Source organism: Ammospiza nelsoni, chromosome 22 (genome assembly GCF_027579445.1).
Source record: "Ammospiza nelsoni isolate bAmmNel1 chromosome 22, bAmmNel1.pri, whole genome shotgun sequence".
NCBI lineage: Eukaryota > Metazoa > Chordata > Aves > Passeriformes > Passerellidae > Ammospiza > Ammospiza nelsoni.
Window position 1 is genome coordinate 6,111,914 of NC_080654.1, and position 23,399 is coordinate 6,135,312.

Here is a 23,399-nt window from a genome sequence, read left to right on the forward strand (position 1 = left end):
CCCCCAAAAAATCATAAATGTAAGGATTCTGTGGAGTTTGTTCCCCAAAAAATTATAAATGCAGGGATTTCATGTGCATTTTTGGGGTTTGTTCCCAAAAAAATCATAAACCCACTTGTTCCATGGGGTTTCTACCCTAAAAAAATCATAAATAATACATGCACGGATTCCATAAGGTTTGTTTCCCCCCGAAAAATAAATGTAAGGATTCCGTGGCGTTTGTTTCAAAAAAAAAAAAAAATGCACAGATTCCATAGGGTTTCCTCCCAAAAAATCATTAATGATAAATGCGCTGATTCCATGAGGTTTGTTCCCAAAAAATCATAAATGAAGGGATTCCATAAGGTTTGTTCCCAAAAAATGAATAAATGCACAGATGCCATAGGATTTGTTCCCCAAAAAAATCATAAATGCACTCGTTCCATGGGGTTTCTACCTCAAAAAATCATACATAATAAATGCACGAATTCCATGGTGTTTGTTCCCCCAAAATTAATAACTGTAAGGATTCTGTGGGGTTTCTACCCCCCCCAAAAAAAAAAGAATAAATGCACTGATTCCATAGAGTTTCTATCCCAAAAATTAATTAATATATGGATTCCATAGGGTTTGTTCCTCCCCCCCCCAAAAAAAAAAAAAAGCACAGATTCCATGGGGTTTGTTCCCCAAAAAAATCATAAATGTAAGGATTCTATGGGGCTTCTACCCTAAAAAATAATAAGTAATAAATGCACGGATTTCATAGTTTGTTCCCAAAAAATAATAAATGTATGGATTCCATAGGGTTTCTTTCCCCCCCCCAAAAAAAATAAAAAGCACAGATTCCATGGGGTTTGTTCCCCAAAAAAATAATAAGCACACAGATTCCGTGGGGTTTCTGCCCCAAAAAATCATAAATGAAGGGATTCCATAAGGTTTGTTCCCAAAAAATGAATAAATGCACAGATGCCATAGGGTTTGTTCCCCAAAAAAATCATAAATGCACTCGTTCCATGGGGTTTCTACCTCAAAAAATCATACATAATAAATGCACGAATTCCATGGTGTTTGTTCCCCCAAAATTAATAACTGTAAGGATTCTGTGGGGTTTCTACCCCCCCCAAAAAAAAAAGAATAAATGCACTGATTCCATAGAGTTTCTATCCCAAAAATTAATTAATATATGGATTCCATAGGGTTTGTTCCTCCCCCCCCCCCCAAAAAAAAAAGCACAGATTCCATGGGGTTTGTTCCCCAAAAAAATCATAAATGTAAGGATTCTATGGGGCTTCTACCCTAAAAAATAATAAGTAATAAATGCACGGATTCCATAGTTTGTTCCCAAAAAATAATAAATGTATGGATTCCATAGGGTTTCTTTCCCCCCCCCAAAAAAAATAAAAAGCACAGATTCCATGGGGTTTGTTCCCCAAAAAAATAATAAACACACAGATTCCGTGGGGCTTCTACCCCAAAAAATCATAAATAAAAAAATGCACAGATTCCATAAGGTTTCCTCCCAAAAAATCAATGATAAATGCACAGATTCCATGGAGTTTGTTCCCAAAAAAAATCAATGATAAATGCAAGGATTCCATGGGGTGTGTTCCCAGAAAATAATAAATGTACAGATTCTAAAGGGTTTGTTCCCACAAAATCATAAATGCACAGATTGTAAAGGGTTTCCTCCCCAAAAATAAATGTGTATTTAGCCAAGGATTTTTTCCTCCTCAGAATTAAATCCACTAATTCCAATAGATTCATCCCTCAAAAAAAAAAATCACTTATTACAATTGATTTTCCCCGAAAATTAAATTCACTTATTCCAAGGACTTTTTTTTTTTCCCAAAAATTAAGTCATATTTAACCAAGGAGTTTTTCCCCCCACAACAAAAGCACATCTGCAAATATTCCCAATAAATCAATTTATTGCCTTTATTCCAAAGGTTTTTCCCACTCCAAAAAGAAATGTACATGTCAAAAAATGGATTTTTTCAGTAAATAAATGGAAATATTCTCTTTATTCCAGGTGGATTTTTTTTTTTTTTTTTCACTCCTCTTATCCCATTTTTTTTTTATAACCAGAAAATTTCCTTGATAGCAAGGATGGGAATTTGGGGTGCCTTGGGAATTTGGGATAAATTTGGGATATTTGGGATAAATTTGGGATGTTTCACTGGGGTAAATTTGGAATATTTTGATGGAATAAATTTGGGATATTTGGGGTTAAATTTGGGACATTTCACTGGAATAAATTTGGAATATTTCAATGGGGTAAATTTGGGATAATTGGGACTAAATTTGGAAAATTTGGGATATTTCACTCAGATAAATGTGGGGTTAAATATGGGATAACTTGGATTAAGTTTGGGATATTTCACTGGGATAAATAAATTTGCAATATTTTGCTGTGATAAATTTGGGATATTTGGGATAAATTTGGGATATTTTGATGGAATAAATTTAGGATATTTGAACTAAATTTGGGATATTTCACTGGGGTAAATTTGGAATAATTGGGATTAAATTTGGAATATATTTGGAATATTTCACTGGGGTAAATTTGGGATAATTAGGACTAAATTTGGAAAATTTGGCATATTTCAAGGATAAATGTGGGATTAAATTTGGGATAATTGGGACTAAATTTGGAAAATTTGAGTTAAATTTGGGATATTTCACTGGGATAAATTTGGAGTAATTGGGATTAAATTTGGGATATTTAGGATAAATATGGGATTTTTCATTGGGATATATTTGGGATATTTCACTGGGATAAATTTGGGATAATTGGGATTAAATTGGGGGAATTTGGAATAAATTTGGGATGTTTCACTGGGATAAATTAGGGATTAAATTTGGAAAAAAAATGGGAAATTTGAGATAAGTTTGGGATGTTTCACTGGGATAAATTTGGGATTAAATTGGGAAAATTTTGGGATAAATTTGGGATATTTCACTGGGGTAAATTTGAGATAATTTGGGCTAAATTTTGAAAATTTGGGATATTTCAGGGATAAATGTGGGATTAAATTTGGGATAATTGGGATTAAATTTGGGACCTTTCACTGGGACAAATTTGGATTAAATTTGGGATAAATTTGGGATAAATTTGGGATGTTTCACTGGGATAAATTAGTGATTAAATTTGTAAAATTTTGGGAGAAATTTGTGATATTTCACTGGAATAAATTTAGGATATTCCTCAATTTATTGCAATTTCAGGATGGGCCCCGAGCCTGCAGAATTCCTTTGGAAAAACCCCAAAAATCCCAAAACTCCTTGGAAGGAAGGGAGGGAGAAGGTGAATTCCCTACTCACGGAATTATCCCGGGAATCTCCGAGGGCAGCGGGGCCGGCTCAGGGATTTTCCAGCCTTCCCTTGGAACGGGATCCCTAAAAAGGGGATTTGGCCCCAAAAGGCCCGGCCGGGATTTATAGGGAGCTGGGAATGTGGGGGCAGGCCGGGACAGGCCGGATGGAACCGGTTTGGCCGGGAGACGGAAAAACTGGAACGGCTGCGGCCCCGAGGGAGCGGGAACGGGAACAGGAACGGCTGACCCGGGATAACCCCGGAGCGTCGCGGGGTGGGATTTGGGGTATCTGCGGGATTGGGGTCTGTTTGGGATATCCATGGGATTGGGATCTCTGAGAAAGGGGATTTGGGATATCCATGGGATTTGGATCTCTGGGATTCAGGGATTCGGGATATCCATGGGATTGGGATCTCTGGGATTTGGGATATCCATGGGATTGGGGTCTATTTGGGATATCCATGGCATTGGGATCTCTGGGAAAGGGGATTGGGATCTCTGGGATTCAGGGATTTGGGATATCCATGGGATTGGGATCTCAATGGGATTGGGGTCTATTTGGGATACCAAGGGATTGGGATCTCCGGGATTTGGGATATCCATGGGATTGGGGTCTATTTGGGATATCCATGGGATTGGGGTCTATTTGGGATATCCATGGGATTGGGGTCTATTTGGGATATCCATGGGATTGGGATCTCTGGGATCTGGGATAGCCATGGGATTGGGGTCTATTTGGGATATCCATGGGATTGGGATCTCAATGGGAAAGGGGATTGGGATCTCTGGGATTCAGGGATTTGGGATATCAATGGGATTGGGGTCTATCTGGGATATCCATGGGATTGGGATCTCTGGGATTTGGGATATCCATGGGATTGGGATCTCTGGGAAAGGGGATTGGGATCTCTGGGATTCAGGGATTTGGGATATCAATGGGATTGGGGTCTATTTGGGATATCCATGGGATTGGGATCTCTGGGATTCAGGGATTTGGGATATCCATGGGATTGGGATCTATTTGGGATATCCATGGGATTGGGATCTCTGGGATTCAGGGATTTGGGATATCCATGGGATTGGGATTTCTGGAAAAGGGGGATTTGCAGCAGGACCCTGTGTGGAAATCTTGGGAATAGGGAAACCTTGGGAGCAGCCTGGGGATAGGGGCTGGGATTGGGATCGGGATCTGTGGGATTCAGGGATGGGATCTGTGGGATTCAGCGATGGGATCCATAGGATCTGTGGGATTCAGGGATGGGATCTGTGGGATTCAGCGATGGGATCCATAGGATCTGTGGGATTCAGGGATGGGATCCATAGGATCTGTGGGATTCAGGGATGGGATCCATTCCAGGCCCTTCCCAGGCTCCTTTTCCAGCCAGGCCACAGCTCCAGAGATTTTCCAGGAACTGCAGAGGCTCCGGGTGACACAAACAGGATTTTTCTGGGATTTAGTTTGGAATGGGATGGATCCAAGGCTGGGAATTGGTTGGGAATTTGTCAGGAGTTTGTAGGGTTTTGCTGGGAATTTGCTGGGAATTTCATAGGAAGGAGCAAGGGCTGAGCTGGAATTCTGGATCCACTCAACTTCCGAGCTGTGCCGAGGGATTTGGGGGATTTGGGGCTGGAAAAGCAGGATTAGGGATTGGGGATTTGGGATCAAGGTCAGCCCTGCCCCTCTCCTGCCCAAATCCCGGAATTCCATTCAAAACCACTCCCAAAATCCTTTGGAAAATTGGGATGGATATTCCTTGGGAAGGGTGGGAACGATGCAATTGAAGCCCCACAATTCCATGGATGGATTTCTGTGAAGATCCCGGTGTTTAACTCGAGAATAATCCCAAAACCCTCTGGAAAAGTTGGGATATTCCTGGGAAAGGGATCCAGCAGGGGAAGCCTCTGGAATGTGCTGGGAATCCCGGGAAAATCCCGGAATTTCTGGGAATGGAGATCATTCCGTGCCTCATTAACACTGGTAATTAATAGTCATGATTAGTTTTAATAAATGTGCAATGGAAAGATCTGGATGGATTGGAAGGATTAATTAAAATATTTATTTAAATGAGGAAATTTGAATATGTAAATGTATATAAACATAGAAATGTTAAAATAAATGTAAAGCTATAAACATACATTTTAAAATAGAAATAGAAATGCGAATATTAAACAGAAATAAAATATAAATATAAATATAAATATAAATATAAATATAAATATAAATATAAATATAAATATAAATATAAATATAAATATAAATGTAATACAAGTGTGAGTATAAATAAGAAAGTATAAATAGAAATATAAAGTATAGACCTGTATAGAAAGTATAAACCAGAAATACAACTAAAATATAGAAATACAAATATAAACATGAACACAAACAATAAGTATAATCTTTAAGATAAATGTAAAGTTGTAAATATAACTTTTAAGTATAAATATGAATGTGGATATGAATATAGGATTAAATGAAAAATAAAAATACAAAGATAAATTTGAATATAAACATATAAACGCAAATACAAATGTAAATATAATGGTAAGTGTAAATAGGAGCATAATATATTAATATAAGCAATAATATATATGTAAGTATAAAAATAAAATACAAAGAGGAATTTGAATATTAACACGGATAAAAGTACAAATGTAAATGTAACAATAAGTATAAATAGGAATATAAAATATAAACATAGAACATAAAACATAATAATATAAAACTATAAAACATTACATAAAATATATTTAAACCATATATATGTTTTATAGTTTATATATGGATATGTATGTACTTACGTTTATAAATATATTTATGTTTATGTTTATATATTTACATTTATATTTATATATCTATAACTATATATGATCTATCTGTATATATTAATGTTTTATAGGTTTATATACCGAACTATGAAATATAAATATAAATATCAACATAAGCGTATACATGTAAATATAAATATAAAAATACAAAGCTAAATTTGAATTTAAACATGAATACAAATAGAAATATAAATAGAATACAAATAGAAACATAAAACATGAACTATAAATATAACAGTATAAGTAGGAATAAAAACATAAATTATAAATATAAATAATAAACATAAAATGCCTACATGTACCTATAAACATTAAAATCAAAACACGTCATTAAATATAAGCATAATGTAAATATTAATATAAATATAATGGTAAGTACATATAGTGATATAGAAACGAACTTAAAAGAAAACGAAATGTTATAAATATAAATATAATATAATATAATATAATATAATATAATATAATATAATATAATATAAATATAATGTAAATATAATATAAATATAAATATATATAAAATAGAAAGAGAAATATACATATAAATAATAGATATAGATACAGATATAGATAAGGTATAGATATAGATATATAGATTAGATATAGATTAGATAGATATAGATATAGATATAGATATAGATATAGATATAGATATAGATATAGATATAGATATAGATATAGATATAGATACAGATAGATATAGATATAGATATAGATATAAGTATAGATATAGATATAGATATAGATATAGATATAGATATAGATATAGATATAGATATAGATATAGATATAGATATAGATATAGATATAGATATAGATATAGATATAGATATAGATATAGATACAGATAGATATAGATATAGATAGATATAGATATAGATAGATATAGATATAAGTATAGATATAGTATAAATCTAACATAGGCATGTAAACATGAACACAAAAATCAGAACACAAAGCTAAATTTCAGTACGAATTGAGCCCAAAAGCAGGAACGCGCTGGTCGAGCCGGGCCCAGGAGCGCAAACCCGGGCTGGGAGCACAAACCGGGCCGGGGTGAGTCCCGGGGCAGCCGGGGCGGAGCGCGGGGCCCGCCCGGTCCCGCCCGGATGTTTCCCATTCCCGGCCCCGCCCGGATCCCGCCCAGACCGGTCCGGGCGGTCCCCGCCCCTCATTTGCATGCATTTGCATACATCTCCATGGGTTGGCTCCCAGGGAGAGCGGGAGGGGCTGGGCAGGGATGGGAACCCAAAATCCCGGGAGTTCCACATCCCAACGTCCTGGGAGTTCTGGGATGCCAGCCCTGGGACCCCGTTCCCAACGTCTTGGGAATTCCTCATTCCCAACATCCCAGAAAATTCCACATCCCAACATCCAGGGGGTTCCACATTCCCAAAATCCTGGGGAACTCTGGGATCCCAGCCCTGGGACCCCATTCCCAACATCCCAGGGAGTTCTACATTCCCGACATCCCAGGAATTCCACATCCCAACATCCCTGGGAATTCCAGGATCCCAGCCCTGAGACCCTGTTCCCAGTGTCCCAGGGAATTTTATATCCCAATATCCTGGGGAATTCTGGGATCCACCGGTGGGATCCGGCTCCTAGGGCCCGATTCCCAATGGGATCCCATTCCCAGCATTCCCTGGGTCCAGGATCTGGGGGTGGGATCCAACCCCTGTGGCCCTGACCCCATTCCAAGCTCTCCATCCCCAATGTTTCCAGGCTGATCCAACCCACCCTGCTGAACTTTTTGGGAATTCTTTCCCAAGCCAGGAGCCATCAACCCCCCCTGACCTGCCTGGAAAACCCTTGGAAAAGTCACTCCTGGGGCTTTTTGGGATCATTTCATGGTTCTGCCCCATCCTGGTCATGGAGCCGCTCTGGGCAGGGATCCTATATCCAGAAATCCCAGGCTGGACAATTCCCGGTGAATTCCCCATCAGAAATCCCAGGCTGGATAATTCCCATGAATTCCTCATCAGAAATCCCAGTTTGCATAATTCCAGGTGGATTCCTCATCCTGAAATCCCAGTTTGGATCACTTCCCGGTGGATTCCCCATCCTGAAATCCGAGGCTGGATAATTCCCATGAATTCCCCATCCAGAAATCCTAGCTGGATAATTCCCATGAATTCCCACAGCCAGAAATCCCAGCTGGATAATTCCTCACCCCAAAATCCCCTCTGGACAATTCCTGATGGATTACCCATCCCAAAATCCCAGGTTGGATAATTCCCCATGCAGAAATCCTGGCTGGACAATTCCCATTAATTCCTCATCCCGAAATCCCAGTTGGACAATTCCCAGTGAATTCCCCATCAGAAATCCCATCTTGGATCAATTCCCGGTGGATTCCCCAACCCAAAATCCCAGCTCAGATCACTTCCCAGTGGATTCCCCATTAGAAATCCCAGCTGGATAATTCCCATGAATTCCCCATCCCACAATCCCAGCTCAGATCACTTCCCTGTGAATTCCCTATTCCAAAATCCCAGCTTGGATAATTCCTGGTGGATTCCTGATCAGAAATCCCAGGCCGGATAATTCCCAGTGAATTCCCCATCCCAAAATCCCAGGCTGGATAATTCCCATTAATTCCCCATACCGAATCACTTCCTGGTAAATTCCCCATCCCAAAATCCCAGATCAGGTCACTTCTCGGTGGATTCCTGATTAGAAATCCCAGCCCGGATCAATTCCTGGTGAATTCCCCATCCCAAATCCCAGCCCGGATCCCTTCCCGGCGCGGATCCCCGCTCCCTGCATGCACGGGCGATCCCCTGGAACGATCCCCTGGAATGATCCCCTAGAATGATCCCCATGAATGACCCCCTGGAACAATCCCCTGGAATGACCCCCTGGAACGATCCCCTGGAACGATCCCCTGGAACAATCCCCTGGAATGATCCCCATGAATGGTCCCCTGCAATGATGCTCTGGAAAGATCCCCTGGAATGATCCCCTGGAATGACCCCCTGGAGTGATCCCCTGGAATGATCCCCAAGAATGATCCCCATGAATGATCCCCTGGAACGATCCTCTGGAATGATCCCCTGGAATGACCCCCTGGAATCATCCCCATGAATGATCCCCTGGAATGATCTCCTGAAACGATCCCCATGAACAATCCCCTGGAACGATCCTCTGGAATGACCCCCTGGAATGATCCCCTGCAATGATCCCCCGGAATGAGCCCCTGGAACCATCCTCTGGAACAATCCTCTGGAACAATCCCCTGAAATGATCCCCTGGAATGATCCCCTGGAATCATCCCATGGAAAGACCCCCTGGAAAGATCCCCTGGAACGATCCTCTGGAATGATCCCCTGGAATGGTCCCCATGAATGATCCCCTGGAACGATCCCCTGGAATCATCCCATGGAATGATCCCCTGGAACGATCCCCTGGAAAGATCCCCTGGAACGATCTCCTGAAACGATCCCCTGGAATGACCCCCTGGAATGATCCCCTGGAACGATCCTCTGGAATGACCCGCTGGAACGATCCCCTGCAATGATCCCCCGGAATGATCCCCTGGAACCATCCTCTGGAACAATCCCCTGGAACGATCCCCTGCAATGACCCCCGGAATGATCCCTTGGAACCATCCTCTGGAACAATCCCCTGGAACGATCCCCTGGAACGATCCCCTGGAACGACCCCCTGGAATGATCCCCTGGAATCATCCCCATGAATGATCCCCTGCAATGATCTCCTGAAACGATCCCCATGAACGATCCCCTGGAACGATCCCCTGGAATTTCAGGCTCGGCTGGAGCCCGGCCCCGCTCCCGCCCGGCCCCGCCCGAGCCCGGCCCGGCCGCTCCGCTCCGCTCCGCGGGGCGATCCCGGCGCGCTCCCGCTTCTCCCGGCCCAGGTGAGCTTCTCTGCGATGGGGGCGGCTGGAAAACCGGGAATGGGTCGGGAATGCGCGCCCGGGGGGGCTCTGGAGGGGCGGGTTTGGGGTGTGCGCATTCCCGATCCCAAAAAACCCACAAGGAAATGGTTGGATCAAAAAAACACCTGTGGGAAAGGGTTGGATCTGAAAAATGAAACTGGCAGGGAAGGGTTGGATCTGCCCCAAAAAGCTGCAGGAAAGTGTTGGATTCCCCCCCCCCCCCAAAAAAAAAACACTAGGAAAGGCTTGGATTCCCAAAAAAAACCCCAAGCAATGGGAAAGGGTTGGATCTGCCCCAAAAAGCTGCAGGAATGGGTTGGATCCCTAAAAAACGCTGGGAAAGGGTTGGATCCCTCCCCAAAAAAAACATAGGAAAGGGTTGGATCCCAAAAAAATTGTGGGAAAGGGTTGGATCCCAAAAAAAACCCCAGGCAATGGGAAAGGGTTGGATCTGCCCCAAAAAGATGCAAGAAATGGTTGGATCCCAAAAGAACGCTGGGAAAGGGTTGGATCCCAAAAAAAACCCCACCAAACCTGCGGGAAATGGTGGGATCCTAAGAAAATAACTGCAGGAGAGGGCTGGATCCCAAAAATAAAACTGTGTAAATATGGGGAAAATCACTGTTAATGCCAGGAAAAATCACTGTAATTCCCAGGAAAAAAAAAATCCAGAATATTCACTTTAATTCCCAAAAAACTGCCAGAAAATCAGTGTAAATTCCAGGAAAAATAACTGTAAATCCCAGGATAAAAATCCAGAAAAATCACTTTAATTCCCAGAAAAATCACTTTAATCCTGGAGAAAACCTCCAGAAAAATAATTTTAATTTCTGGGGAAAGAAACAAAACAAAAAGATCCCCCCAAACCCCTCAAAAATTAACAACAACAACAACAACAACAAAACCACCAACAAAAGCAACCAGGAAAATTCACTTTACTTCCAGGAAAAAACCTCCAGAAAAATCACTTTAAATCCCTGGGAAAAGCTCCAGGAAAAACACTCTAATTCCTAGAAAAAAACCCCAAAAAAACCCTGGAAAATTCATTTTAATCCCAGGAAAAATCTTCAGAAAAATCACTTTAATTCTCAGTAGAAAAAAAAAATAGGAAAAGTCAGGAAAAATCACTTTAATTCCCAAAAATCTCAGGAAATTTTCCTTTAATTCATGAAGCCCCATGCTCGCTTTTGCTGCTTCCCAAAAATAATCTGGGAAAGGTTTTCCCTCCTAAAACCTGGAAAAGTGGGAAAAGCAGGACAGGAGGGAAAGTGGGAAAAGAGGGAGGAGGAAAAGGAGGAAAAGGAGGAAAAAGAGGAAAAGGAGGAAAAAGAGGAAAAGCTGGAAAGGGAAGAGAAGGAAAAAGAGGAGCAGGAAAAGCAGGAAAAGGAGGAAAAAGAGGAAGATGAAAAGTGGGAAAAGGAGGAAAAAGAGGGAAAGGAGGAAAGGGAAGAGAAGGAGGAGGAGGAGGAAAAGGAGGAAAAAGAGAAGGAAAAGCAGCAGAAGCAGGAAAAGCAGGAAAAGGAGGGAAAAGAGGAAAAGCTGGAAAGGGAAGAGAAGGAAAAAGAGGAGCAGGAAAAGCAGGAAAAGGGGGACGAGGAATAGGAGGAAAAGGAGGAAAAAGAGGAAAAGGAAAAGCAGAAGAAACACGAAAAGGAGGAGCAGGAAAAGTGGGAGCAGGAAAAGGAGGAAAAGGAGGAAAAAGAGGAAAATATGGAAAGGGAAAAAAAGGAAAAAGAGGAGCAGGAAAAGCAGGAAAAGAGGAGGAAAAGGAGGAAAAGGAAAAAAAGAGGAAAAAGAGGAAAAGGAAAAAGAGGAAAAGAAGGAAAAAGAGGAGAAGGAAAAGGAGGAAAAAGAGGAGCAGGGAAAGCAGGAAAAGGAGGAGGAGGAATAGGAGGAAAAGGAGGAAAAAGAGATAAAGGAAAAGCAGAAGAAACACGAAAAGGAGGAGCAAGAAAAGGAGGAAAAAGAGGAAAATATGGAAAGGGAAAAGAAGGAAAAAGAGGAGCAGGAAAAGCAGGAAAAGAGGAGGAAAAGAGGAGGAAAAGGAGGAAAAGGAGAAAAAGAGGAAAAAGAGAAAAAAGAGGAAAAGGAAAAAGAGGAAAAGAAGGAAAAAGAGAAGAAGGAAAAGGAGGAAAAAGAGGAGCAGGGAAAGCAGGAAAAGGAGGAGGAGGAAAAGAAGGAAAAAGAGAAGGAAAAGCAGAATAAACACGAAAAGGAGGAGCAGGAAAAGGAAGAGGAGGAGGAAAATGAGGAAAAAAGAGGAGCAGGCAAAGCAGGAGAAGCGGGAGGAGGCAGAGCAGGAAAAGCGGGAAGAGCAGGAAGGGGAAAGGCAGGAAAGGAGGAGGAGGAGGAGGAGGAGGAAGGGGAGGAGGGAAGGCGATGATTCCCAAATCCCGGCATCCCTCGCTCCGCTGGCAGCGGCTCCGGGCCGGGCCCGGCGCTCCCGGCGCGATTCGGGGATCGCGGGCCCAGCGCCGGTACCGGGAGAGCCCCGGGCGGATCCCGGCACCAGCGGATCCCGCCGGGATCGGCGCCTCCCGGCCCGCGGCCCATGCGGACACCGAGCGGCGGCCGCGGCCTGCCCAGGTCAGCCCATTCCCGGCTCCCGAACCCCGGGGTCCGCCCTCAGAGCCCCCAACTTCCAGGGGTATTCCCGGCTGCTCTCTGCCCCGGCCGGCCCCGCTTTGCCTGGCGCCCCTGCTTCCCGAAAAGCCAGCCCAAATCCATGGATCCAGCCCCAGATCCCTGGAGACAGCCCCAAATCCTTGGAGCCAGACCCAGATATACCTGGATCCTACCCCAGATCCCTGGACCCAGCCCCAGATCCCTGCATCCGTCCCCAAATTCCTGGATCCAGCCCTAAATCACAGGATCCAGGCTCAGATCCTTGGACCCAGTCCTAAATCCCTGGACCCAGCCCCAAATCCCTGGGCCCAGCCCCATATCCCTGGATCCAGCCTCAAATCCCTGGGTCCAGCCCCAAATCCCTGGGTCCAGCCCCAAAATCCCTGGATCCAGCCCCTAAATCCCCATTTCCATCCCCAAATTCCTGCATCCAGATGTTTTCCCAGCGGGAAGAGCCCGCCCGGTGCTCGCTGCTGTCACAGCCATTCCTGATTTTCCTGCTGCCCCTGCTTCCCAAAATCCCAGCCCCAAATCCTTGGGTCCAGCCCCAAATCCCTGAATCCGTCCCCGAATCCCTGGATCCAGCCCTAAATCGCAGGATCCAGGCTCAGATCCTTGGATCCAGTCCTAAATCCCTGGGTCCAGCCCCAAATCCCTGGATCCAGCCCCAAATCCTTGGATCCAGCCCCAAATCCCTGGATCCATCCCCAAATCCTTGGATCCAGCCCCAGATCCATGGATCCAGCCCCAAATCCCCATTTCCAACCCCAAATTCCCGCATCCAGAGGTTTTCCCGGTGGGCAGAGCGGTCACAGCCATTCCTGATTTTCCTGCTGTCCCTGCTTCCCAAAAACCCAGCCCCAAATCCCTGGATCCATCCCCAAAATCCCTGGATCTGTCCCCAGATCCCTGGATCCATCCCCAAATTCCTGTTTCCAGCCCTAAATCCCTGGATCCACCCCCAAATCCATGGATTCACCCCCAAATCCATGGATTCACCCAGAAATCCCCATTCCCACCCCTAAATCCCTGGATCCACCCCTAAATCCATGGATGCACTTGGAAATTCCTGGATCCACCCAGAAATCCTTGTTCCCACCCCAAATCCCCATTCCCACCCCAAATCCCGATATCCAGAGGTTTTCCCGTTGGGATGAGCCTTCCCCTCCCCACTGTCTCAGCAATTCCTGCTGTTATTCCCACTCAAAAATTCCCAGTTTTTCCCTAAGGATTGGATTTAGAACTCCCAAAAAGCCGGGAATGGGAAGGGGAATTCCCGACGGTAACAAAAATAAAGGGAATTTTGGGACAAATAAAGGGGATTTTGGGAGAAATGAAGGGAATTTTTATTTGGTAAATAAAAGGAATTTTGGGGCCTAATGAAAGGGAGTTTTGGGAAAAATTAAGGGAATTTTGGGGAAAAATAAAGGGAAATTTTTGGGGCCAAATGAAGGGGAATTTGAGGAAGGTAAAGGGGATTTTGGGGAAGATCATTATTTATTTATTCCCAGGTTTTCATTCCCAGTTATTTATTCCTGGGATTAGCAGCAGGGTGGGGCCGATTCCTGGCGAATCCCACTGGGATGGATCCTGAATTTCCTGCTGGAAGGGATCCCAGATTTCCTACGGGGTTGGATCCTGGATTTCCCACTGGGATGGATCCCAGATTCCCTGCTGGGATGGATCCTGGATTTTGCCCCCACTGTTTCCAATCCCTGATCCAATCCAAGTGGGATCAGTCCAGATCCCTGAGAGGATCCCAGGGCAGATCTGGATCCACATCCCTGGGATGATCCTGGGTTGGATCTGGATCCATGGGATGATGCCTGGGATGGATCCAGATTCTTGGATGATCCCTGGATGGATCTGGATCCATGGGATGAACCCAGGATGGATCTGGATCGCTGGGATGGTCCCTGGGTGATCCCAGGATGGATCCAGATCTGTGGAATGGTCCCTGGATGGATCTGGATCCCTGGGATGATCCCAGGATGGATCTGGTTCCATGGGATGATCCCAGGGCAGATCTGGATCCCTGGGATGATCCCAGGATGGATTCAGATCCATGGGAAGGGCTCAGGATGATCCTGAGATGGATCCGGATCTTTGGGATGATCCATGGGATGGATCCGGATCCCTGAGAGGATCCCAGGATGGATCTGGATCCCTGGGATGGATCTGTATCCATGGGATGATCCCAGGATGGATCTGGATGCATGGGATGATCCCAGGATGGATCTGGATCCATGGGATGATCTCAGGATGGATCTGGATGCATGGGATGATCCCAGGATGGATCTGGATCCATGGGATGATCTCCCAGTGTGGATCTGGATCCCTGGGATGGTCCCTGGATGATCCCAGGGTGGATCCCTCAGTGTCTCCTCCAGGCAGCAGCTCCGGTGCCAGGGATAAAAATATTCCAGGATAAAAATACCCCGGGATGGGAGAGGCCAGGCCGGGCCGGGGTTTGGATCCCGCTGCTCCCGGCGCTGGGGCCTCCTTGGGAATCTCCATTCCCATCCCAGCATCCTTGGCTTCTCCTGCATCCCCTTTTTCCTGCCCCATGGATCCCCATGGATCCCACTTCCCATTTTCCTCTCCCGCTTCCCACTTTTCCTCTCCTGATTGATTTCCATGGATCCCTCGCAGCTCCCAAACCTCCACATTCCCAGGGCTGATTCCCCATCCCCACATCCCTGGATTATCCTGAATCCCGATTTTCCTTTCCCTGTTTATTTCCATGGATTATCCTGAATCCCAATTTTCCTCTCCCAGTTTATTTCCATGGATTCCTGCTTCCCAATTTTCCTCTCCCAGTTTATTTCCATGGATCCCACTTCCCATTTTCCTCTCCCACTTCCCATTTTTCCTCTCCTAATTTATTTCCACGGATCCCTCGCAGCTCCCAAACCTCCACATTCCCAGGGATGATTCCCCATCCCCACATCCCTGGATTATCCTGAATCCCAATTTTCCTCTCCCAGTTCATTTCCATGGATTCCTGCTTCCTGATTTTCCTCTCCCACTTCATTTCCACGGATCCCCAGCAGCTCCTGGGAATCCCCATTCACATGGATTTTCCTGCTTCCCGCTCTTCCTCTCCATGTGCATTCCCACAGATCCCGTTTTTCCTCATCCCATGGGATTTGTTTTGCTCCTGGGATGTTCCTACCCCTGTCTGCATGGAACATTCTGGGAAAAATCCCTTTTTCCCTTGGATCCATCCCAATCCCAGGATTATTTTGGAGGCCTGGGATAAATCTGCAGCTCCCAAACCTCCACATTCCCAGGGCCGATTCCCCATCCCCACATCCCTGGATTGTCCTGAATCCCGATTTTCCTCTCCCAGTTTATTTCCATGGATTCCTGCTTCCTGATTTTCCTCTCCCACTTCATTTCCATGGATCCCACTTCCCATTTTCCTCTCCCACTTCCCATTTTTCCTCTCCTAATTTATTTCCACGGATCCCTCGCAGCTTCCAAACCTCCACATTCCCAGGGATGATTCCCCATCCCCACATCCCTGGATTATCCTGAATCCAAATTTTCCTCTCCCACTTCATTTCCATGGATTCCTGCTTCCCAATTTTCCTCTCCCAGTTTATTTCCATGGATTCCTGCTTCCCGGTTTTCCTTTCCCAGTTTATTTCCATGGATTATCCTGAATCCCGATTTTCCTCCCACTTCATTTCCATGGATTCCTGCATCCCAATTTTCCTCTCCCACTTCATTTCCATGGATCCCACTTCCCATTTTCCTCTCCCATTTCCCATTTTTCCTCTCCTAATTTATTTCCACGGATCCCTCGCAGCTTCCAAACCTCCACATTCCCAGGGATGATTCCCCATCCCCACATCCCTGGATTATCCTGAATCCCGATTTTCCTTTCCCTGTTTATTTCCATGGATTATCCTGAATCCCAATTTTCCTCTCCCACTTCATTTCCATGGATTCCTGCTTCCCGATTTTCCTCTCCCACTTCATTTCCATGGATTCCTGCTTCCCGATTTTCCTCTCCCACTTCATTTCCACGGATCCCCAGCAGCTCCTGAGAATCCTCATTCCCCATTCCCATGGATTTTCCCGCTTCCCACTTTTCCTCTCCCTGTGCATTCCCACAGATCCCAATTTTTCCTCATCCCATGGGATTTGTTTCGTTCCCACCCCTCACTGTGCAGAACACTCCAGGAAAAATCCCTTTTTCCCTTGGATCCATCCCAATCCCAGGATTATTTTGGAGGCCTGGGATAAATCTGGGCTGGGCTGGGCTGAGCTCAGCGCTCCAAACGGGAGTGACCTTTTCCCTGGATAAATTTGGGATTGACCACAATTCCCGCTGGGAGAGGGACCCGGAGCGGGAAGGGGCCGGATTCCAATCCCGACCCCAATCCTGGGGTTGTTTTTCCGGAGGATTCCCAATTTTGGGGCTTTTTCTGGAGCTGCAGAAATTGGGAATTCTCGGTGTCCTGGGAATTTCCGGTTCCGGAACTTCCCTGGGATTTTGGGGATTCTTCTCCTGGTTTTTCTGGATTCTTCTCCTGGGATTTTGGAAATTCTTGTCCTGGTTTTTGGGGATTTATCTCCTGTTTTTTTGTAGATTCTTGTCCTGGTTTTTGGAGATTGATCTCCTGGGATTTTGTGGATTCATCTGGTTCTTTGGGGGTTTTTCCTCACAGTTTTTGGGGATTCTTGTCCTGTTTTTTTGGGGATTCTTCTCCTGGGATTTTGGAAGTTCTTCTCCCATTTTTTTGTGGATTCGTCTGGGGTTTTTTTTTGGTGGATTTATCTTGGGTTTTTTGGGGATTTTTCTCCCTTTTTTTTTTGTGGCTTGATCTGGATTTTTTTTGTGGATTCATCTCATTTTTTGGGGATTTTTCCTCCCAGTTTTTGGGGATTCTTCTCCCATTTTTTTGTGGATTGATCTGGGTTTTTTTTGTGTATTCATCTCCTTTTTTTGGGATTTTTCTCCCAGTTTTTGGGGATTCTTCTCCTGATTTTTGGGGGATTCTTCTCCTGGGATTTTGGAAATTTTTCTCCCTTTTTTTTTTTTTTTTTGTGGATTGATCTGGGTTTTTTTTGTGGATTCATCTGTTTTTTTTGTGGATTCATCTCATTTTTTGGGGATTTTTCCTCCCAGTTTTTGGGGATTCTTCTCCCATTTTTTTGTGGATTGATCTGGGTTTTTTTTGTGTATTCATCTCCTTTTTTTGGGATTTTTCTCCCAGTTTTTGGGGATTCTTCTCCCAGTTTTTGGGGATTGATCTCCTTTTTCTCGGTGAATTCCTCTCCTGGATTTCTGGCCCGCTCGGCATCGCATCCGCAGGGAAAATTCCCAGGTGGGGTTCCCACTGCAGGAAAACAATTCCAGGAGGGAAAATCCCAACCTTTCCCGGGATCATCCCTTGGGATCATCCCAAGGCTCCGACCTTGCCGCCCTTCCCGGTGCCCTCCAGGCGCTCTCGGTTCCGGGCGGATGCTCCATCGATCCCGGCATCGATCCCGGCCGGATCCTGGAGCTTCCCGCCCTTCCCTGCGAGCAGGATCCACAATTCCCGGGATAAATCCTCCCTGAGCCCTTCCCAGCTCCCTGCCCGAGCTGGAGCCTGAGCTGGATCCGTCCCGCTGGAGCCTCCTGGTTCTTTCCAGGGCTGGGATTTGGGCTGATCCCCCTTTTCCCCCCTTTGCCCCTTTTCTAACCTTTTTTCACTCTTTTACCCCTTTTCCAATGTTTCTCCCCTTTTCCAAACCCTTTTCTCCTCTTTCCCAAGTGTTTTTCCCCCTTTCCCCCTTTCCCAACTCTTTTTTCCCCTTTCCCCCTTTTCCAACCCTTTTTCCTCCTTTCCCAACCTTTTCCAAACCCTTTTCCCCACCTTTTTTCCCCTTTTTCCAATCATCTCCCCTTTTCCAACCCTTTTTCCCCTTTTCCAACCCTTTTTCCCAACCCTTTTCCGCCTTTCCCAACCCTTTTCCAAACCCTTTCCCCTCTTTCCCAACCCTTTTCCTCCCTTTCCAACCCTTTCCCCCCTTTTCCAACCCTTTTTCCTAACCCTTTTCCCAACCCTTTTCCTGCCCTTTTTTCCCTTTTCCCAACCCTTTTGCCCCTTTTCCAACCCTTTTCCAAACCTTTTCCCCCCTTTCCCAACGCTTCCCCAACCCTTTCCCCCTTTTTCCCAACCCATTTTCCCCCTTTCCCAACCCTTTCCCAACCCTTTTTCCCCCTTTCCAACCCTTTTCCAGCCCTTTTTCCCAGCCCCTTTCCCCCCTTTCCCAACCCTTTTTCCAACCCTTTCCCCCACCCTTTCCCAACCCTTTCCCCCCTTTCCCAACCCTTTCACAATCCTTTTCCAGCCCTTTTTTCCCCCTTTCCCAACCCTTTCCCAACCCTTTCCCAACCCTTTTTCCCATTTTCCCAACCTTTTTTCCCATTTTCCCAACCCTTTTTCCCATTTTCCCAACCCTTTTTCCCTGTTTTCTGCAGGAACGCCCCTGGAGCAGCTGAGCCCCCCCCGCCATGGCCTCGTCCCCCCCGCCCGCAGTAGGTACTGTCAGCCTCGGCTTCGGGAATTTGGGATTTTGGGGATTTTGGGGGATTTTGGGAATTTTGGGATGGCCAGCCCAGGGTGGGAAGGAGGGAGCAGCACCCAGTGTATCCCAGATATCCCACCTGGAGCCTCTGGGGATTGGGAAAACACGGAAGGATCTTGGATCTGGGGGCTGCTGGTCCTGTTCTCTGTCCCTGGTTCCCTGTTCCCTATTTCCCTGCTCCCTGATTCCCTATTTCCCTATCCCTATTTCCCTGATTCCCTGTTTCCCTGTTCCCCTATTTCTGTGTCCCTATTTCCCTGCTCCCTGATTCCCCATTCCCCTATTTCTCTGTCCCTATTTCCCTGTTTCCTGATTCCCTATTTATTTCCCTGATTCCCTATTTCCCTGATTCTCTATTTCCCTAGTTCCCTTTTCCCTATTTCCCTGTCCCTATTTCCCTGATTCCCTATTTCCCTTTTCCCTATTTCCCTATTTCCCTGTCCCTATTTCCCTGATTCCCTGATTCCCTATTTCCCTAGTTCCCTTTTCCCTATTTCCCTATTTCCCTGATTCCCTGATTCCCTATTTCCCTAGTTCCCTTTTCCCTATTTCCCTGCTCCCTGATTCCCTATCTCCCTATCTCAATTTCCCTGATTCCCTCTTTCCCTACTTCCCTGTTTCCCTATTCCTTATCCCCCTATTTCCCTTTCCCTATTTCCCTGATTCCCCATTTCCCTGTCCCTATTTCTGTCGTTGCCTGATTCCCTGTTTCCCTATTTCCCTGGTCCCCTATTTCCCTGTTTCCCTGTTTCCCTGATTCCCTCCCTCCATTCCCAGTGCCCGTTCCCTTCCCATCCCTCTCCCTCCCCCTTCCCTTCCATTCTCCTGTTTTCCCTCCCCTTTCCCTCCATTCCCGTGCCCCTTTTCCCTCCTCCTCCTCCTCCATCCCCTGTGGATGTGACAGCCTGGTCAGAGAGAGGGAAAGCTGGATGAGCTTTCCCATGGATCCATCTGGGAAGTTTTAGGGAGAAGGAATTGTGAATAAATGGTAAAAAACCTGCAGGGGGTGTTTGGAGCAATGGTCTGGGAAGTTTTAGGGAGAAGGAATTGTAAATAAATGGTAAAAAACCTGCACGGGGTGTTTGGAGCAATGGTAAAAATCCTGCAGGGGGTGTTGGGAGCAAGCTGCTTTCCTCACAAGATGTTCACCCCAAAGGTGATTAATTAGCCACTCATGTGAAATGTGTTAATTTTTTAAAAAATTAAGTGACCAATCAGGTGCACTGGTAGCAGGGTATAAAAGAAGGGGTTCCAATAAACTGGGGGCTTCTGGCCTGGAGCCTGTGTCATTCCTGATGCCATGGTGCCAATCCCCCTTTCCCTTCTCCATCCCCTTTTCCATCCTCCATTTCCTTCCCCCTTCCCTGCTTTTTCCCTCCCCATTCTCCCCCTCCATCTCCTTTTTTTCTCCCTCCTCTACCTCCATCCCCCTTCTCATTTCCCACTCCCCCTCCATCCATTTTGCCCCCTCCATCTCCATCCCCTCCTTCCTTGTCTTCCTCCTCAATCTCTGCCCCCATTCCCCTCCATCTCTTCCATCCTCTTTTCCTCCCTTTTCCTCCTCCATCCCCCTTTTCCTCCCTGCTCCATCTCCATTCCCCTTTCCCTTCATTCCCCTCCTCCATCCCCCTTCCTCTTCCCTCTCCTCTGTCCCCTTTTCCATCCTCCATTTCCATCTCCCTTCCCTGGTTTTCTCCATCCCCATTCTCCTCCTCCATCCCTTTTTTTCCCCTCCTCCATCTCCCTCCTCTATCTCCTCCCTCCCCTTTTCCTTCATCCTCCTCCTCTTCCTCCACCTCCTTCTCCCTCCCACTTTGTCTCCATCCCCTTTTCCATCTCCCTTTTCCCATCTCCTTTTCCATTTCCTCCATCTCCTTTTCCATTTCCTCCATCTCCTGCATCCTCCTTCTCCCTCCTTTGTCTCCATCTCCCTTCTATCTCCCATCTCCCTCCCATTTTTTCTCCATCCTTTTTCTCTCCATCCCTTTTTTCCTCCATCCCTTTTTTCCCTCTATCCCTTTTTTCATCCATCCCTTTTTTCTCCATCCCTTTTTTTCCTCCATCCATCCCTTTTTTCCTTCCATCCATCCATTTTTTTCCATCCATCCCATTTTCCCTACATCCCTTTTTCCCTCCATCCCTTTTTTCCCCATCCATCCCTTTTTTTCCATCCATCCCTTTTTTTCTCCATCCCTTTTTTTCCCTCCATCCCTTTTCTTCCTGCATCCCTTTTTCCCTCCATCCCTTTTCCATCCCCTCCCTTTCCCCCTTTTCCATCCCTCCCCATTCCCATTTCCCGCTCTCCCGAGCCCCATTCCATGTTTTCCATGCCCGTTCCCACGCAGGATCTCCCCCAGATCCCCCCGGCCCTGCGGGGATGGAGGATCTGGGCCAGGCCTTCGACTTCGAGGACAGCGAGGAGGAGGAGGAGGAGGAGGAGGAAGGGGAGGACGAGGACTCGGATTCGGGAGCTGATCCCGGAGTTGATCCCGGAGCCGATCCCGGTGCTGACGTCGCTCTCCAGGCGCCCCCGCGCCGGCGGCGCCCGCCCAGCTCCGGTGAGGAGCATTCCTGGTATTCCCAGTGTGGAATTCCCGCTCATTCCCGGTGTGGAATTCCCAGTATCCCCTTGTGGAATTTTTGCTCATTCCCAGTGTGGAATTCCTATTCATTCCTGGTGCGGAATTCCCAGTACTCCCAGAGGAATTTCCCCTCATTCCGATTGTGGAATTCCCAGTATTCCCAGTGTGGAATTCCTCTTCATTCCCGGTATTCCCAGTGTGGAATTCCCACTCATTCCCAGTACGAAATTCCTGCTTATTCCTGGTATGGAGTTCCCAATATTCCCCTGTGAAATTCCTGGTCATTCCCGGTGCAGAATTCTCAGTGTTCCCAGTGTGGAATTCCCGCTTATTCCCAGTATGGAATTCCTATTCATTCCTGGTGCGGAATTCCCAGTACTCCCAGAGGAATTTCCCCTCATTCCGAGTGTGGAATTCCCAGTATTCCCAGTGTGGAATTCCTCTTCATTCCCAGTATTCCCAGTGTGGAATCCCCACTCATTCCCAGTACGAAACTCCTGTTTATTCCTGGCATGGAGTTCCTGGCATTCCCATGTGGAATTCCCAGTATTCCCATGTAGAATTCCTGTTCATTCCCAGTGTGGAATTCCCAGTATTGCCAGTATGGAATTCTTGCTCATTCCCAGTGTGGAATTCCTGCTTATTCCTGGTATGGAGTTCACAGTGTTCCCAGTGTGGAATTCCTGCTCATTTCCGGTGCAGAATTCCCACTCATTCCTGGTGTGGAATTCCCAGTATTCCCAGTGTGGAATTCCCAGTATTCCCTTGTGGAATTCCTGTTTATTCCCAGTGTGGAATTCCTGCTCATTCCCAGCATGGAATTTCTGCTTATTCTTGGTGTGGAATTCCTGGCATTCCCAGTACGAAATTCCTGCTTATTCGTGGTATGGAGTTCCCAGTATTTCCATGTGGAATTCCTGGTCATTCCCAGTGTGGAATTCCCAGTATTCCCCTGTGGAATTCCTGTTCATTCCTGGTGCAGAATTCCTGGTCATTCCCAGTGTGGAATTCCCACTCATTCCTGGTGTGGAATTCCCAGTGTGGAATTCCCACTCATTGCCAGTACGAAATTCCTGCTTATTCCTGGTATGGAGTTCCTGCTATTCCCTTGTGGAATTCCTGTTCATTCCCGGTGCAGAATTCTCAGTGTTCCCAGTGTGGAATTCCTGCTCATTCCCAGTATGGAATTCCTGCTTATTCCTGATATGGAGTTCCTGGTATGGAGTTCCTGGTATTCCCATGTAGAATTCCTGGTCATTCCTGGTGCAGAATTCCCGGTATTCCCAGTGTGGAATTCCTGCTCATTCCCAGTACGAAATTCCTGCTTATTCCTGGTATGGAGTTCCCGATATTCCCCTGTGAAATTCCAGGTCATTCCTGGTGTGGAATTCCCAGTATTGCCAGTATGGAATTCCTGCTCATACCTGGTGGAAAATTCCTGGTCATTCCCAGTATGGAATTTCTGCTTATTCCTGGTATGGAGTTCCCAGTATTCCCAGTGGGGAATTCCCACTGTTCCCGGTGGGGAATTCCCAGTATTCCCAGTATGGAATTCCTGTTCATTCCCAGTGCGGAATTCCTGCT

The 23,399-nt window shown here is 45.9% G+C and overlaps 1 protein-coding gene across 1 annotated transcript in view; it reads left to right on the top strand.

Moving 5' to 3' along the window:
• Positions 1 to 12,434: 12,434 nt before the first annotated feature.
• The window catches only part of ARHGEF10L (Rho guanine nucleotide exchange factor 10 like), a 53,937-nt gene continuing 42,972 nt past the window's right edge, over positions 12,435 to 23,399 (top strand). The window contains exons 1-3 of the mRNA XM_059487365.1: positions 12,435 to 12,606; positions 19,127 to 19,187; positions 21,579 to 21,791. Of these exons, the coding sequence (XP_059343348.1) occupies positions 19,160 to 19,187; positions 21,579 to 21,791 (241 nt within the window). The 5' untranslated portion in view covers positions 12,435 to 12,606; positions 19,127 to 19,159. The remainder of the gene's footprint in view (positions 12,607 to 19,126; positions 19,188 to 21,578; positions 21,792 to 23,399) is intronic.